The sequence below is a fragment of the Oncorhynchus keta genome, chromosome 11 (genome assembly GCF_023373465.1).
Source record: "Oncorhynchus keta strain PuntledgeMale-10-30-2019 chromosome 11, Oket_V2, whole genome shotgun sequence".
NCBI lineage: Eukaryota > Metazoa > Chordata > Actinopteri > Salmoniformes > Salmonidae > Oncorhynchus > Oncorhynchus keta.
This window is the reverse complement of record NC_068431.1, coordinates 22,257,970-22,277,216: the sequence shown is the minus strand read 5'-3', so window position 1 is coordinate 22,277,216 and position 19,247 is coordinate 22,257,970. Positions and strand designations below refer to the sequence as shown.

Here is a 19,247-nt window from a genome sequence, read left to right as displayed (position 1 = left end):
GCTTGTGCTTGGCTCTGCCCACCTCCTTGTTCTGCCTACTGTGATTAATTTGCTCCCATTGGAAACGACAGGATGCAGTCTCTCTTGGGGTAGTTATAAAACATCTTTGGTAAAACTGTACATTTGCAGCTGTAAGATTTACGTTACGTAAGACTGAAGAACTTGATTACAGTTTAATTCCCCTACCCTCGCTTTCACAATACACATTCAAATGAACAGTTTCCACCCTGCATAACACACGTTTTTTTCATACGAAATATAGTCAGCTGATATTGAAACTCTGATTACAATATTGTCTGTAACTAAAATAATCTATAGCCTACTACACACACTGTCATGTGATAAGAGTAGCCTACATAGTTGGGAAATTGTAACATTGTATCCATCATTATTGAACATCAAAGGACCGTGCACTAGAGGGAGGATGTCCGGATGAAAGAAATAGCGCAATTTACTGTACACGGAAGCATATCTCCATTTGCAACAGGCGGCAGTCTATGTCAATTAGACATAGCACGGTATCGTTTACCTGGTCGGCGTGCATTACCGAGAAGAGGACCTATACGTACTGCGGCTTCCCCTGGAGTAACCATCACATTAAGGATTTCGGAAATTCTGGAAATCTAACGGAACTCTTTTCAGAGGTAGGTTATTTGAAGGAGTAAAGTATCGGATAAAGGATTTAGATGGGGAATAACTTGCATGTATGCTATTTATGAGCATTGAATATTACATATGGAGATTCTTAGCATTTGAATAACTTCAGTCTTACAGGATAGACGTATCTCTGACTAGTTCCCTAAACAGACAATGTGTCCAATTCGTCAATATGTTAGGAGATTTACGATTTCCTGCACGACGACTCTGTATCATAGGGTGCTTTTAGCTGGAACTTGAACAACCGTCCACGTAGGCTAGCCTATTGTATCAGGTAAACACTGTTGTTCCCAGAGGAAATTTCCGCGCCATAGGGCAGCAACTATAGACCTACTTAGGCTATACAAGCTACATCAAGGCGTTAACGTCTGCAGCCTATGGGCTACAATTCATATGCAATTATTGTTTCCAATAACATAGAAACATTTGTCATTTTCAGCATAGTGCATGGCATGTGTGCATAGTGTCATTGGTTGTCAGATAACGATCGCGTTATGTAGTTTAGGCACCAACAACAGATTATACAGTTGAAGTCAGAAGTTTACATACACTTTAGCCAAATTCATTTAAATTCAGGTTTTCACAATTCCTGACATGTAATCCTAGTAAAAATTCAGGTCAGTTAGGATCACCACTTTATTTTAAGAATGTGAAATGTCAGAATAATAGGAGATAATTATTTATTTCAGCTTTTATTTCTTTCATCACTTTCCCAGTGGGTCAGAAGTTTACATACACTCAATTAGTATTTGGTAGCATTGTCTTTAAGTTGTTTAACTTGGGTCAAACATTTCGGGTAGCCTTCCACAAGCTTCCCACAATAATTTGGGTGAATTTTGGCCCATTCCTCCTGACAGTGCTGGTGTAACTGAGTCAGGTTTGCAGGCATCCTTGCTCGTACACGCTTTTTCAGTTCTGCCCACACATTTTCTATAGGATTGAGGTCAGGGCTTTGTGATGGCCACTCCAATACCTTGACTTTGTTGTCCTTAAGCCATTTTGCCACAACCTATGCTTGGGAAGTATGCTTGTGGTGATTTTCCATTTGGAAGACCTATTTAGCTTCCTGAGTGATGTCTTGAGATGTTGCTTCAATATATCCACATAATTTTCTATCCTCATGATGCCATCCATTTTATGAAGTCCCTCTTGCAGCAAAGCACCCCCCCAACATGATGCTGCCACCCACATGCTTCACGGTTGGGATGGTGTTCTTCGGTTTGCAAGCCTCCCCCTTTTTCCTCCAAACATAACGATGGTCATGATGGCCAAACAGTTCGATTTTTGTTTCATCAGGCCAGAGGACATTTCTCCAAAAGTACGATCTTTGTCCCTATGTGCAGTTGCACACCGTAGTCTGGCTTTTTTATGGCGGTTTTGGAGCAGTGGTCTCTTCCTTGCTGAGAAGCCTTTCAGGTTATGTCGATGTTGTTTGTACAGATGAATGTGGTACCTTCAGGCGTTTGGATATTTCTCCCAAGGATGAACCAGACTTGTGGAGGTCTACCATTTTTTTCTGAGGTCTTGGCTGATTTCTTTTGATTTTCCCATGATGTCAAGCAAAGAGGCACTGAGTTTGAAGGAACTGAGTTTGAATACATCCACAGGGACACCTCCAATTGACTCAAATGATGTCAATTAGCCTATCAGAAGCTTCTAAAGCCATGGAAGCTTCTAAAGCCAAGGGATTTTCCAGGCTGTTTAAAGGCACAGTCAACTTAGTGTATGTAAACTTCTGACCCACTGGAATTGTGATATAAGCTAAATAATCTGTCTGTAAACAATTGTTGGAAATATTACTTGTCATGCACAAAGTAGATGTCCTAACCAACTTTCCCAAACTATAGTTTGTTAACAAGAAATTTGTGGAGTGATTGAAAAACAATTTTTAATGATTCCGACCTAATTGTATGTAAACTTCCAACTTCAACTGTATATTAATAAGAACATTAAACAAATTAATACCAACAATAGTTTATTTTTTGTGAATTTGCTTTAATTTAATTGAGTAATTTTACAGAGGGGGATTACAGGTACAAAAACAAGCAAAGAAATGCATACAAAATAACCCCAATCCATTCCCCATCCACCCTCCTGCATCCTCCCCATCCAGAAACCATGCCCCACTTACCCTACCCAATGAAACTATGCCTCTCACTCCTTCCCATTCCACCCACCAAACGAGGTTGCTTATCAGTCCCACTCCCACCCATCCATCCCCAGAGTCTCAATTGTTCCTTGACTTGCACATTCATTCTCGTTGTCGATCATTTTATTGTTATAACTTATAGTAGTAACTGTATCCCCTGGTTAAATGGGAAAGAAAGAGGTACCATTTAGACCCCCCCAAAACTCGCTGCAGTAAGGCCTGCCAGCAAAACTTTTCTCTGATTGATAGAGAGATTCAAGGTGCTATCATTGTCAGATAAAATAATAGGTGCAAAGCTTTGAATATTTAAATTCATGCACTTCGAAATGAATGTTGTAACTTTGCCCCAGAAGTAATTTTAAGTGCAGGGCACTCCCACATCATATGAAGGAATGTGCCTACCTGATTTAGGGGACACAGTGAATAGTTGGGAGTTGGGACCAATTTCATCATAAAACGTTTCCTTGGTGTTAAATACACAGTCTGTGAACACATTGATGTATACATTTATGGTTCGGATTAGGGGATGCCATGGTCTTATTTTTCCATATTATGTTCTAGTTAAAGGGTTTTTCAGATTCAATTAGATCTGTTGACCATACTTTTTTTAATGGCTAGCTCAGCGTATGCACTTTCCAAAAATATGTTTTGACTTTAAAGCAAGGAGATGTTTCTATTTTGATATTGTGAGAGAAAACATTTGACAGTCAAAATGATTTGTTTTTGGATACATTGTTATACAGTGCTATTCCAGTAATCCACGGCTAATCTCTTTCTTTGTCATTTAACAGTAAACATACTAGATGGTGGTCAACTAACACATAGTAGCCCACTAGCCCACAATCAAGGTAGAAGTTAGTGAGTTGTGGATCCCTCAGAGGGAAATCCCCAAATTCAGAGACGGTAACCATCCCAAACTGAAGCATTGTGAAAATTACGATGTGTGTCAGAATGGGGCTTGTCCTTCACCTAGCCTGTAATCACATACCTAGTATGGTTTGATTGATTCATAATCTAGGCCTACAGCAGTTGTTAAATGTTTGGGAGCCAGGTTTAAGGTTAGACACGACTTCTTTTTACTCATTGTCCTTCTCCACCATCTCTACCTTTTGTGATGAAGGCGGGGCTTGAAGGCCCAAGTGGTGCTTGAATCCGGGACCTTGTGAAATCTGAAACCCCTTGACAAGATCAAATCCAATTTTATTTGTCACATGCACTGAATACAACTGGTGTAGACCTCTCTCTCTCTCTCTCTCTCTCTCTCTCTCTCTCTCTCTCTCTCTCTCTCTCTCTCTCTCTCTCTCTCTCTCTCTCTCTCTCTCTCTCTCTCTCTCTCTCTCTCTCTCTCTCTCTCTCTCTCTCTCTCTCTCTCTCTCTCTCTCTCTCTCTCTCTCTCTCTCTCTCTCTCTCTCTCTCTCTCTCTCTCTCTCTCTCTCGTGTGTGTGTGTGTGATCGTGATGGCATTGTGTGTGTGAGCCATGGCCCCCTCTCTGACCACCCTGGGGAAGCTGCCTGTGGTGCGCTGTCGGCTGCTGCAGCGCTACGAGCACCAGCCCTTTGTCTCATGCCTGGCCGGACTCTACGGCTGTCAATGGAGACGCTACCAGAGGACCCGCGCCACGCCGGGAGACTGCTGCTGCAGCAAGGTCAGGGATGTCAGGGGTCAAGCAGGGACGGGATGGGGGATTGAGTTCCCAAGTGAGATCATTTGATGGGAAAAGCTGTTTTTGTTTGTTGAATATCTGGTCATTTCACAGGATGGTTTTATACCCCTGACAGAGACTATACTCACACACACTACTACTACACTGTACTCTCTCTTCCTCACATGCACAACATGCATGCGTGCCCACACACACTACTACTACACTGTACACTCTCTTCCTCACATGCACAACATGCATGCATGCCCACACACACTACTACTACACTGTACACTCTCTCCCTCACATGCACAACATGCATGCGTGCCCACACACACTACTACTACACTGTACACTCTCTTCCTCACATGCACAACATGCATGCGTGCCCACACACACTACTACTACACTGTACACTCTCTCCCTCACATGCACAACATGCATGCGTGCCCACACACACTACTACTACACTGTACACTCTCTCCCTCACATGCACAACATGCATGCGTGCCCACACACACTACTACTACACTGTACACTCTCTCCCTCACATGCACAACATGCATGCGTGCCCACACACAAGTTATCTGTTTCTTTTTCTCCCTCACTCTGTCAATATCTTTCATGGCTTACATCATTTTTACTGTCACAGTTTTACAATCACTGTTTAGCCAGTAAGGAGCTTTTCTTCACATTGCTCTCTCTCCTCAGAGTTCAAAGTGCACTCCCTCAACTGTATGGGAAGCATTCTAGGCAATAAATGCATACATTCAGCCCTTTCAAAGAATAGCACTCTCTTATGTTTTGTAAGAGCATTTATTGGAAAATTCCACCCATCTTTTGGTATTTGTTTCATTGTTCCACTGTTGATATAGTCCCAAAAATGTTTTGCATGTCAGCAATCAACTTTTCAAGATATATAACTTTCAAAATACAGAAATACCGGCTGTATTTTGAAAGTTATATATCTTGAAAACTTGATTGCTGACATGCTAAACATTTTGGGACTATATCAACAATGGAACAATAGTTTCTGGGTGGAGTTTTCCTTTAAATGCTGCAAAACAACAACTTCCTGTGTGACAATCCATTGACTAATGTTAGCCCAGGCTTGAGTTGTTTACCTCATATGTCAGGGGAAAACACAAATACAAGTGAAAAAGGTTTGCGAAGGTAGTGGCTCTGGCCATGAATCCCTGCCTTGCCACCAATATGTTGTGGGTTCAATCCTCATCACTGGTAATCACTTGTTAGTGTACATTTCCATGCCAACAGTATATGGGTTGTGCACTTGTTATGAAGTCACTATGTGGGATTTATTGTGTCTCTCTCCCCTGCAGTTGGAATGTGCCAGCTTTGCACTCCTCATCCTGACATTCTGTCTCACACTGGTCTTCCTCTACTTCTGGAGTGAAGCTCAGAATGACTACAATGATTTTGACTGGTAGGTCTGACTAGTACATATTCACAATGTAATGTAAACACACATCTAAGTATGAACAAGCATTCAAATATATAAGAACTCAAACACACACACACACACACACACACACACACACACACACACACACACACACACACACACACACACACACACACACACACACACACACACACACGCAAGGCCAGACCACAACTCTGTGGTAGCAGCAGGAGTATGTCATTGACATTTAGTGGTGTTCCTGTCAGGAGAATCTCCTCTCCTGCATCACATTAACAACATTACCTCCTACTGTATAGCCACAACTCTTGCAATTGACTATTTGAAAAAGTTATAAAAAGCTTGCCCTGTTCTTTCCATCAGTCTGCATACAATGTTCTCTCATCAAGCAATCATATTTTCACCCATCGAACTATTCTAAATGTAATCTTGTCTTTACTAATATGTAACATTTGTTTAGTTTTGGAATGGTGCATTATCAAATGGGCAGGAACAAGGGAACAGGGGCAGGGAGGATAAGACATGTCATCAGTATGCACTGGAATAGTGAATGGAGGCTGCTTTCCCTTAGTTTAAATTACACTGGTTAGGCTCCTCCGGTTTTCTAACATAGTGGAGCAGCTTAGAAATGGACTTACAGTAGCAGCTGGGATTCTTCTCTTTTTAGTGGCAACCATCAAAAGTCTGCATTCACACAGGATTGTGGAAATGTCTGGGCAAATAAGAACACTTCTTTCATTTCACACATTAACCACTGTTTGAGGAGCATGCAGCCTCTCGCTGTGAGACAGGTGATATTCCGTCTGAACTCTATGTCATGGGCTCTCCAACCATGTTTCTAAAGCTACCCAGTGCTTCATTTGGGACCAAACCAAGAGAAATCTGTACAGGAACATTGATAGTAACAACAAAACATATTTAATTAAACTGTTGACAGGCCCCATCTCTGCACGCTTGAGAAAGGAATAAGACGAGAGAGGAGGAGATATTCTGTGGCTAAAGGTATTGTCACCCTATTAATTATAAACCTATAAAAAAGGCCCTATTACTAGGCTATTCAAAATCAAATACAAAATGCACTATAATTGTAGGCTAACTCGGTAAACCAACCTGCACAATCAATGAACCAACAGCATCACCTAGGCCTATACATTCTCTCCCAGACGCATGGATTGAAAGTTTGGAGTGTAGCACAAGGTAACAGTCCATCCAGTATGCCTAATAATACAGTCCACACTCAAAGGCTATTACTATCTTTTTTTGTTTTGGAGTATAGGCTAGACCAATTCTGTACCAAAGACATCTTAAATCTATGTATTTTGTTATGTTTTTCTGGCATGCGTAATATGCGGTAGGCTATTAGGTTATGTATTGTATAACCGCACAATCATTATTATTATTATTATTATTTTAAATATTTTTTTGTGCTCATATACAGTGCCTTCAGAAAGTATTCACACCCCTTGACTTGTGTTACAGACTGGATTTAAAATTGATAACCTTTTTAGTATTTGTCACTTTCCTACACACAATACCCTATAATGTAAAAGTGGAATTATGTTTTTTTTTAAATGTTTATAAATTAATTACAAATGTACGCTGAAATGTCTTGAGTCAAAAAGTATTCAAACCCTTTGTTATGGCAATTTGCAAGCCTAAGTTCAGGAGTTACAAATTTGCTTAAAAAGTAAATGACTCACTCTGTTTGCAATAATAGTGCATAACATGATTTTTGAATGACTATCTCATCTCTACCACACACATACAATTTTTTTGTTGGGTCCCTCAGTCGAGCAGTGAATTTCAAACACAGATTCAACCACAAAGTCGAGGGAGGTTTTCCAATGCCTCGCAAAGAAAGGCCCCATTGGTAGATGGGTAAAAATACAAAAGCAGACATTGACTATCCTTTAGAGCATGGTGAAATTATGAATTACACTTTGGATGGTGTATCAATACACCCAGTCACTACAAAGATACAGGCATACTTCCTGCCAGAGAGGAAGGAAACTGCTCAGGGATTTTACAATGAGGCCAATGGTGACTTTACAACAGTTACAGTGTTTAATGGCTGATAGGAGAAAACTGAAAATGGATCAACAACGTAGCTACTCCACAATACTAACTTAATTGACAGAGTGAAAAGAAGAAAGCCTGTACAAAAGAAAAAGAAAATCCAAAATATGCATCCTGTTTGCAACAAGGCACTAAAGTAATACTGCAAAAAATGTGGCAAAACAATTCACTTTTTGTCCTGAATAAGACATTTTATGTTTGGGGAAAATCCAATACAACACATTACTGAGTACCACTCTCTATATTGTCAAGCATAGTGGTGGCTGCATCATGTTATGGGTATGCTTGTAATCGTTAAGGACTAGGGAGTTTTTTTAGGATAAAAATACATGGAATTGAGCTAAGCACAGGCAAAATCCTAGGGGAAAATCTGGTTGTCTGCTTTCCACCAGACTCTGGGAGATTAATTCACCTTTCAGCAGGACAATAACCTAAAATACAAGGCCAAATCTATACCGGAGTTGCTTATCAAGAAGACAATGAATGTTCCTGAGTGACCGAGTTACAGTTTTGACTAAATCTACTTGAAAATCTATGGCAAGACCTGAAAATTATGTCAAGCAATTATCTTTTTTATTTTTTATTTATTTTTTGTTGTTGAATTTTACCCCCTTTTTCTCCCCAATTTCATGTTATCCAATTGTTAGTAGCTACTATCTTGTCTCATTACTACAACTCCCGTATGGGCTCGGGAGAGACGAAGGTTGAAAGTCATGCGTCCTCCGATACACAACCCAACCAAGCCGCACTGCTTCTTAACACAGCGCGCATCCAACCCGGAAGCCAGCCGCACCAATGTGCCGGAGGAAACACTGTGCATCTGTCAACCTTGGTTAGCGCGCACTGCGCCCGGCCCGCCACAGGAGTCGCTGGTGCGCAATGAGACAAGGATGTCCATACCGGCCAAACCCTCCCTAACCCGGGCGACGCTATGCCAATTGTGCGTCGCCCCACGGACCTCCCGGTCGCGGCCAGTTACGACAGAGCCTGGGCGCGAACCCAGAGTCTCTGGTGGCACAGCTGGCGCTGCAGTTCAGCGCCCTAGCAATTATCTTTAAACATTTTTATTTTTAATTTTACCCCCTTTTTCTCCCCAATTTCGTGGTATCCAATTGTTACTAATTACTATCTTGTCTCATCGCTACAACTCCCGTACAGGCTCGGGAGAGAACGAAGGTCGAAAGCCATGTGTCCTCCGAAACACAACCCAACCAAGCTGCACTGCTTCTTAACACAGCGCGCCTCCAACCCGGAAGCCAGCCGCACCAATGTGTCGGAGGAAACACCGTGCACCTGGCCTGCCACAGGAGTCGCTGGTACGCGATGAGACAAGGATATCCCTACTGGCCAAACCCTCCCTAATCCGGACGACGCTAGGTCAATTGTGCGTCGCCCCACAGACCTCCCAGTTGCGGCCGGCTGCGATAGAGCCTGGGTGCAAACCCAGAGTCTCTGGTGGCACAGCTAGCGCTGCGATGCAGTGCCCTAGACCACTGCGCCACCCGGGAGGCCATGTCTAGCAATTATCAAGAAACAATTTGACAGAACTTGAAGAATTTTGAAAAGAATAATGGGCAAATGTTGCACAATCCAGGTGTGGAAAGCTCTTAGAGACATACCCAGAAAGAGTTACAGCTGTAATCGCTGCCAAAGGTGCTTCTACAAAGTATTGACTTAGGTGTGAATACTTACAGTGGGGCAAAAAAGGTGTCTTTTATACTGATAACAAGTTCAAACAGGTGCCATTAATACAGGTAACGAGTGGAGGACAGAGGAGCCTCTTAAAGAAGAAGTTACAGGTCTGTGAGTGCCAGAAATCTTGCTTGTTTGTAGGTGACCAAATACTTATTTTTCCACCATAATTTGCAAATAAATTCATAAACAATCCTCCAATGTTATTTTCAGGATTTTTTTTCTCATTTTGTCTGTCATAGTTGAAGTGTACCTATGATGAAAATTACAGGCCTCTCTCATCTTTTTAAGTGGGAGAACTTGCACAATTGGTGGCTGACTAAATACTTTTTTGCCCCACTGTATGTAAATGAAATATTTCTTTATTTAATTTTCAATAAATGTGCAAACATTTCTAAAAATATGTTTTCACTTTGTCATTATGGGGTATTGTGTGTGTGTTTTTAGATGGGTGAAAACAATTATGTTTAATCCATTTAGAATTTAGGCTGTAACAAAACAAAATGTGGAATAAGTCAAGGGGTATGAATATTTTCTGAAGGCACAGCACAGGCATATGCATAAGCTCTAATATGTGTATAAGTGATTTATATTCAACTCTTAAATTCTTTAAATTAATCATCACCTTAGAAAGCGCTGTCAATTTCGTTATTTGGCTTTGAAACAACATCAATTGTGTTGTTTGGAACAACATCCACAAGGACCATGTTTTCCAGTTTCAACCTGTTGTTGAACTTCATTCTTCAAATTGATCATCTCAGCGAGGTCAAAAAATGTAGCCTAACAGTGAATTTAAAAACATAATATTGTTGATAAGTGTTTAATGATGATGATTTTTGATTACATTTGCATTGATGTCAGAGTTTTTAGAGGGACAATTGAGCCCTGAGTACCCCACACACACACATCCCCACTCTCATCGCCATCCTTGCTCTCGCTCTCTCACTCGCTTCCTTCCGATTTTCTCTCTCTTTCTCCAGGTTTAACTTTGGGAACCTGGGTTTCTGGTTCCCCTGGTCTGTGGTGTTGCTGGTCATCGCTGCCGCCTTCTTCAGCTACATCACTCTGCTGCTGGTGAGGGTGTGTGTTTGTTTGTGGGGCTCCACAAGGGGGGTTGGAGGACAAGCATAAATCAGTTACAGATCAATCTGGGGATCCCCCCAGGAATATACTGTACTATACTGAACCAGAGCTATACTGTACTGTACCAGGGATATACTGTATTGAACCAGAGCTATACATCAAATAAAATTTTATTTGTCACGTGCTGAATATAACAGGTGCAGTAGACCTTACAGTGAAATGCTTACTTACAAGTCCCTAACCAATAATGCAGTTTTAAGAAAATACTTAAAATACCTAAAAGTAAGAGATAAAAAAACAAAAAAAACAATAGCAGGACTACCGGTACCGGTACAGGGTCAATGTGAGGGGGCACCGTTGTCGAGGTAATTAAGGTAATATGTACATGTAGTTTATTAAAGTGACTATGCATAGATAACAACAGAGAGTAGCAGCAGTGTAGAAGGGGGGACAATGCAAATAGTCTGGGTAGCCATTTGATTAGATGTTCAGGAGTCTTATGGCTTGGGGGGATAGAAGCTGTTTAGAAGCCTCTTGGACCTGTACTTGGCACTCCGGTATCGCCTGCCATGATTGCAGAGAGAACAGACTATGACTAGGGTGGCTGGAGTCTTTGACAATTTTTTTTGTCTCCGACACCGCCTGGTATAGAGGTCTGGATGGCAGGAAGCTTGGCCCCGGTGATGTACTGGGCCGTACGCACTACCCTCTGCAGTGCCTTGCAGTCGGAGGCCGAGCAGTTGCCATACTAGGCAGTGATGCAACCAGTCAGGATGCTCTCAATGGTGCAGCTGTAGAACCTTTTGAGGATCTGAGGACCCATGCCAAATCTTTTCAGTCTCCTGAATGGGGAATAGGTTTTGTTGTGCCCTCTTCATGACTGTCTTGGTGTGCTTGAATCATGTTAGTTTGTTGGTGATGTGGACGGAAAGGAACTTGAAGCTCTCAACCTGCTCCACTACAGTCCCGTCTATGAGAATGGGGGTGTTCTCGGTCCTCCTTTTCTTGTAGTCCACAATCATTTCCTTTGTCTTGATCACATTGATGGAGAGGTTGTTGTCCTTGCACCACATGGTCAGGTCTCTGACCTCCTTCCTATAGGCTGTCTCATCGTTGTCGCTGATCATGCTTACCACTGTTGTGTCATTGGCCAACTTAATGATGGCGTTTGAGTCGTGCCTGGACATGCAGTCATGAGTGAATAGGGAGTACAGGAGGGGACTGAGCACGCACACCTGAGGGGCCTCCATGTTGAGGATCAGAGTGGCGATTGTGTTATTACCTAGACTTACTACCTGGGGTCTGCCCGTGATCCTGGGGTCGATCCAGTTGCAGAGGGAGGTTATTAGTCCCAGATTCCTTAGTGATGAGAACTGTACTATATACTGTACTGTACCACGAATATACTCTAGTGTACTGAGCCAGAGCTGTACTGTAACAGGAATATACTATACTATACTATACTGTACCAGAGCTGTACTGTACCAGGAATATACTGTACTATACTGAACCATAGCTGTACTTTACCAGGGCTTTACTGTATTGTACTGTACTGTACTGAACCAGAGTTATATTGTACTCTACCATGAATATACTGCACTATACTGTACTAGGCATATACTGTACTGTACCAGGGCTATACTGTACTGAACCAGAGCTATACTGCACTGAACCAGAGCTGTACTGTACCAGGAATATACTGTACTGAACCAGAGCTTTACTGTACTGAAACAGAGCTGTACTGTACCAGGAATATACTGTACTGAACCAGAGCTTTACTGTACTGAAACAGAGCTGTACTGTACCAGGAATATACTGTACTGAACCAGAGCTTTACTGTACTGAAACATAGCTGTACTGTACCAGGAATATACTGTACTGAACCAGAGCTTTACTGTACTGAAACAGAGCTGTACTGTACCAGGAATATAATGTACTGAACTGAACCAGAGCTATACTGTACTGTACCAGGAATGTAATGAACTGAACCAGAGCTATACTGTACTGTAACAGGAATGTACTGTAGTGAACCAGAGCTATACTGTACTGTACCAGGAATGTACTGAACCAGAGCTATACTGTACTGTACCAGGAATGTACTGTACTGAACCAGAGTTATACTGTACCAGGGATATACTGTACTGAAGCAGAGCTATACTTTACTGTACCAGGGATATACTGTACTAAACCAGAGCTATACTGTACTGTACCAGGAATGTACTGTACTGAACCAGAGTTGTACTGTACTGAACCAGAGCTATACTGTACTGTACCAGGGATATACTGTATTGAACCAGAGCTTTACTGTACCAGGAATATACCCTACCAGGGATATACTGTATTATACAGTACCAGGGCTATACTGTACTGTACCAGGGATATACTGTATTGAACCAGAGCTTTACTGTACCAGGAATATACCCTACCAGGGATATACTGTATTATACAGTACCAGGGCTATACTGTACTGTACCAGGGATATACTGTATTGAACCAGAGCTTTACTGTACCAGGAATATACCCTACCAGGGATATACTGTATTATACAGTACCAGGGCTATACTGTACTGTACCAGGGATATACTGTATTGAACCAGAGCTTTACTGTACCAGGAATATACCCTACCAGGGATATACTGTATTATACAGTACCAGGGCTATACTGTACTGTACCAGGGATATACTGTACTGAACCAGAGCTGTACTGTACCAGGGATATACTGTACTGAACCAGAGCTATACTGTACTGTACCAGGGATATACTGTACTAAACCAGAGCTATACTGTACTGTACCAGGAATGTACTGTACTGAACCAGAGTTGTACTGTACTGAACCAAAGCTATACTGTACCAGGAATATACCCTTCCAGGGATATACTGTACTATACAGTACCAGGGCTATACTGTACTGTACCAGGGATATACTGTACTGAACCAGAGCTATACTGTACTGTACCAGGGATATACTGTATTGAACCAGAGCTTTACTGTGCCAGGAATATACTGTACCAGGGATATACTGTACTATACAGTACCAGGGTTATACTGTACTTAGCTCTCTGATGGTGTGTGTGGGTGTGTTTTAATTTGTAGCTGTTGGCTGTATGTCTGCTGTCAGAGGGACAGAAGCTGTACCTACACTGGGGCCACAAGGTAACGTCCACATGCCTTCCCTTGCCCAATTTCAACTTCCTCTGCCTACTTCTCTATATCGTGTTTCCTATCCTCCCTGTCTCTCCTAGACATCCTCTTTGCTCTTATAAGCTTTAGAATCATCCCATCCATTTTTCCATGTCTAGATGAAATGAATGACTTTAGCTAGATTAAATTGCTGACTGCCTGGTAGAAGAAAAGACTGATGAAATGCTGAATGCTGCAGATTTATGGATAGATCCTGAAAAAATGAAGTGAAAATTAATCGTGCTCAGCTCAGTGCAAAATGAAATGCTCATTAGTGTGAAAAGGGTAAGGTGCCAATGGTTGTCTGTTGTCCTAACTGTACTAATCCTCCGGATGTGTTGCCAGATTGGGGTCCTGGTGAGTCTAGCCTTCTCCATTCTTGCCATAGCAGTGCTGTCTGACCTATGTAGCAAAGAGTGGACCACTCTTCTCCTCTCTTTCCAGGTGGGGCCTCCCTTCTTTCTTCTATTATGGTCATATCTCTCTCTTTAATTTCTCTTTACTTCACCTCCTGCAATATGTTTGTTCTTAATAGGTGACGGCACCATATTTACACGTGGGAGGAGTCTTGCTGATGACACTCCTTTCCTGGCCAATAGCCTTGCATTTCTACCACATCAATAGGAAAGGTGAGACTTGTGATTGAGTAGGTGGGGCTTGTTTGAGCAGCTGTATACATAATATGCTAATTACAGAGTAGAATAAGGCAAATACTGACTTCGATTGTTGACTCCGGCGCGACAGAGATGGCCGCCTCGCTTCGCGTTCCTAGGAAACTATGTAGTATTTTGTTTTTTATGTGTTATTTCTTACAATGTTACCCCAGAAAATCTTAGGTTTTATTACATACAGTCGGGAGGAACTATTGGATATAAGAGCAACGTCAACTCACCAACACTACGACCAGGAATACGACTTTCCCGAAGCGGATCCTCTGTTTGGCCTACCACCCAGGACGATGGATTAGACCCAGCCAGCGACGGCGCCGTAGAAGGGACAGACGGAGCGGTCTTCTGGTCAGGCTACGTAGACGGGCACATCACGCACCGCTCCTGAGCATACTACTCGCCAATATCCAGTCTCTTGAAAACAAGGTAGACGAAATCCGAGCAAGGGTAGCATTCCAGAGAAACATCAGAGACTGTAACGTTCTTTGCTTCACGGAAACATGGCTCACTCGAGACACACTATCTACGTCGGTACAACCACCTGGTTTCTTCACGCATCGCACTGACAGAAACAAGCATCTCTCTGGTAAGAAGAAGGGCGGGTGTGTATGCCTTATGATTAACGAGACGTGGTGTGATCATAACATACAGGAACTCAAGTCCTTCTGTTCACCTGACTTAGAATTCCTCACAATCAAATGCTGACCGCATTATCTACCAAGAGAATTCTCTTCAATCATAATCACAGTCATGTATATTCCCCTCCCTAAGCAGACACATCGATGGCCCTGAAAGAACTTAATTCGACTCTATGTAAACTGGATCCACATATCCTGAGGCTGCATTTATTGTAGCTGGGGATTTTAACAAGGATAATCTGAAAACTATGCTCTCCAAATTCTATCAGCATATCGATTGTGCAACCAGGGCTGGAAAAACCCTAGGCCACTGTTATTCTAACTTCCCTGACGCATATAAGGACCTCCCCCGCACTCCCTTTGGAAAAGGTGACCACGACTCCATTTTTTTGCTCCCAGCCTATAGACAGAAACGAAAACAGGAAGCTCCCGTGCTCAGGTCTGTTCAACGCTGGTCCGACCAATTGGATTCCACGCTTCAAGATTGCTTCGATCACGTAGACTGGGATATGTTCCGCATTGCGACGAACAACAACATTGACAAATACGCTAATTCTGTGAGCGAGTTTATTAACAAGTGCATTGGTGATGTCGTACCCACAGCGTCTATTAAAACATTCCCCAACCAGAAAATGTGGATTGATGGCAGCAGTCGTGCAAAAGTGAAAGCGCAAACCACTGCTTTTAATAAGGGCAAGGTGACCGGAAACATGACCGAATACAAACAGTGTAGCTATTCCCTCCGCAAGGCAATCAAACAAGCTAAGCGTCAGTATAGAGACAAAGTGGAGTCGCAATTCAATGGCTCAGACACGAGAGGTGTGTGGCAGGGTCTACAGTCAATCACGGACTACAAAAAAAAAACCAGCCCCGTCGCGGACCACGATGTCTTGCTCCCAGACAGACTAAACAACTTTTGCTCGCTTTGAGGACAATACAGTGCCACTGACACGGCCCGCTACCAAAACCTGTGGGCTCTCCTTCACTGTAGCCAACGTGAGTAAAACATTTAAATGTGTTAACCCTCGCAAGGCTGCAGGCCCAGACGGCATCCCCAGCCGCGTCCTCAGAGCATGCGCAGACCAGCTGGCTGGTGTGTTTACGGACATATTCAATCAATCCTTATCCCAGTCTGCTGTTCCCACATGCTTCAAGAGGGCCACAATTGTTCCTGTTCCCAAGAAAGCTAAGGTAACTTAGCTAAATGACTACCGCCCTGTAGCACTCACTTCCGTCATCATGAAGTGCTTTGAGAGACTAGTCAAGGACCTTATCACCTCCACCCTACCTGACACCCTAGACCCACTCCAATTTTCTTACCGCCCTAATAGGACCACAGACGACTCCATTACACTGCACACTGCCCTAACCCATCTGGACAAGAGGAATACCTATGTAAGAATGCTGTTCATCGACTACAGCTCAGCATTTTACACCATAGTAACCTCAAAACTCGTCATTAAGCCCGAGACCCTGGGTCTCGACCCCGCCCTGTGCAACTGGGTCCTGTACTTCCTGACGGGCCGCCCCCAGGTGGTGAGGGTAGTTAACAACATCTCCACCCCGCTGATCCTCAACACTGGGGCCCCACAAGGGTGCGTTCACTGGGGCCCCACAAGGGTGCGTTCTCAGTCCTCTCCTGTACTCCGTGTTCACCTACGACTGCGTGGCCACGCCTCCAACTCAATCATCAAGTTTGCAGACGGCACAACAGTGGTAGGCTTGATTACCAACAACGACGAGACAGCCTACAAGGAGGAGGTGAGGGCCCTCGGAGTGTGGTGTCAGGAAAATAACCTCACACTTAATGTCAACAAAACAAAGGAGATGATCGTGGACTTCAGGAAACAGCAGAGGGAGCAACCCTCTATCTACATTAACGGGACAGTAGTGGAGAGGGTGGAAAGTTTTAAGTTCCTCGACGTACACATCACGGACAAACTGAATTGGTCCACCCACACAGACAGCGTGGTGAAGAAGGTGCAGCAGTGCCTCTTCAACCTCAGGAGGCTGAAGAAATTTGGCTCGTCACCACCAAAAACACTCACAAACTTTTACAGAGGCACAATCGAGAGCATCCCGTCGGGCTGTATCACCGCCTGGTACGGCAACTGCGCAGCCCATAACCGTAAGGCTCTCCAGAGGGTCGTGAGGTCTGCACAACGCATCACCGGGTGCAACCTACCTGCCCTCCAGGACACCTACACCACCCGATGTCACAGGAAGGCCAAAAAGATCATCAAGGACAACAACCACCCGAGCCACTGCCTGTTCACCCCACTATCATCCAGAAGGCGAGGTTAGTACAGGTGCATCAAAGCTGGGACCGAGAGACTGAAAAACAGCTTCTATCTCAAGACCATCAGACTGTTAAACAGCCATCACTAACATTGAGTGGCTGCTGCCAACACACTGACTCAACTCCAACCACTTTAATAATGGAAGAATTGATGTAATCAATTTATCACTAGCCACTTTATATAATGTTTTTATACCCTACATTAATCATCTCAAATGTATATACTGTACTCTATACCATCTACTGCATCTTGCCTATGCCGTTCGGGCATCACTCATTCATATATTTTTATGTACATATTCGTATTCATTCCTTTACACTTAATGTATTTGTTGTGAAATGGTTAGGTTATATTACTTGTTAGATATTACTGGTGGTTGGAACTAGAAGCACAAGCATTTCGCTACACTTGCATTAACATCCGCTAACCATGTGTATGTGGCAAATACATTTGATTTGATTCAAAACTAGGGCAAGGAAGGAAACTTCAGAGGTTTTTTATTTCAACAGTGAACATCTCTGATGTGTGAAACTTTAGGGAGGTTTTCTATCTCAACAGTGAACATCTCTGATGTGTGAAACTTTAGGGAGGTTTTCTATCTCAACAGTGAACATCTCTGATGTGTGAAACTTTAGGGAGGTTTTCTATCTCAACAGTGAACATATCTGATGTGTGAAACTTTAGGGAGGTTTTCTATCTCAACAGTGAACATCTCCGATGTGTGAAACTTTAGGGAGGTTTTCTATCTCAACAGTGAACATCTCTGATGTGTGAAACTTTAGGGAGGTTTTCTATCTCAACAGTGAACATCTCTGATGTGTGAAACTTTAGGGAGGTTTTCTATCTCAACAGTGAACATATCTGATGTGTGAAACTTTAGGGAGGTTTTCTATCTCAACAGTGAACATCTCTGATGTGTGAAACTTTAGGGAGGTTTTCTATCTCAACAGTGAACATATCTGATGTGTGAAACTTTAGGGAGGTTTTCTATCTCAACAGTGAACATCTCTGATGTGTGAAACTTTAGGGAGGTTTTCTATCTCAACAGTGAACATCTCCGATGTGTGAAACTTTAGGGAGGTTTTCTATCTCAACAGTGAACATCTCTGATGTGAAACTTTAGGGAGGTTTTCTATCTCAACAGTGAACATATCTGATGTGTGAAACTTTAGGGAGGTTTTCTATCTCAACAGTGAACATCTCCGATGTGTGAAACTTTAGGGAGGTTTTCTATCTCAACAGTGAACATCTCTGATGTGTGAAACTTTAGGGAGGTTTTCTATCTCAACAGTGAACATCTCCGATGTGTGAAACTTTAGGGAGGTTTTCTATCTCAACAGTGAACATCTCTGATGTGTGAAACTTTAGGGAGGTTTTCTATCTCAACAGTGAACATATCTGATGTGTGAAACTTTAGGGAGGTTTTCTATCTCAACAGTGAACATCTCTGATGTGTGAAACTTTAGGGAGGTTTTCTATCTCAACAGTGAACATCTCCGATGTGTGAAACTTTAGGGAGGTTTTCTATCTCAACAGTGAACATCTCTGATGTGTGAAACTTTAGGGAGGTTTTCTATCTCAACAGTGAACATATCTGATGTGTGAAACTTTAGGGAGGTTTTCTATCTCAACAGTGAACATCTCTGATGTGTGAAACTTTAGGGAGGTTTTCTTTCTCAACAGTGAACATCTCTGATGTGTGAAACTTTAGGGAGGTTT

At 42.7% G+C, this 19,247-nt stretch overlaps 1 protein-coding gene across 35 annotated transcripts; it reads left to right on the top strand.

Annotated features, from left to right (window-relative positions):
• Window positions 1–215: 215 nt before the first annotated feature.
• LOC127933105 (glycerophosphodiester phosphodiesterase domain-containing protein 5-like) lies at window positions 216–19,209 on the top strand. 35 transcript variants are annotated; one of them, XM_052529743.1, is made up of 8 exons: window positions 217–644; window positions 4,283–4,452; window positions 5,790–5,893; window positions 10,639–10,732; window positions 13,836–13,895; window positions 14,268–14,366; window positions 14,458–18,559; window positions 18,656–19,209. In XM_052529743.1, the coding sequence occupies exons 2-7, from the start codon at window positions 4,285–4,287 to the stop codon at window positions 14,566–14,568; spliced, it is 636 nt and encodes a 211-aa protein (XP_052385703.1). In that variant the 5' UTR covers window positions 217–644; window positions 4,283–4,284; the 3' UTR covers window positions 14,569–18,559; window positions 18,656–19,209. The 35 variants fall into 35 exon arrangements, with proteins under 35 accessions (XP_052385704.1, XP_052385703.1, XP_052385698.1 ...); XM_052529744.1 differs by lacking the exon at window positions 14,268–14,366 and having other exon boundaries at window positions 216–4,452; XM_052529738.1 differs by lacking the exons at window positions 217–644; window positions 4,283–4,452; window positions 5,790–5,893; ... (1 more) ...; window positions 13,836–13,895; window positions 14,268–14,366 and having other exon boundaries at window positions 14,599–18,216; window positions 18,852–18,900; window positions 18,950–19,209.
• The last annotated feature ends 38 nt before the right edge of the window (window positions 19,210–19,247 follow it).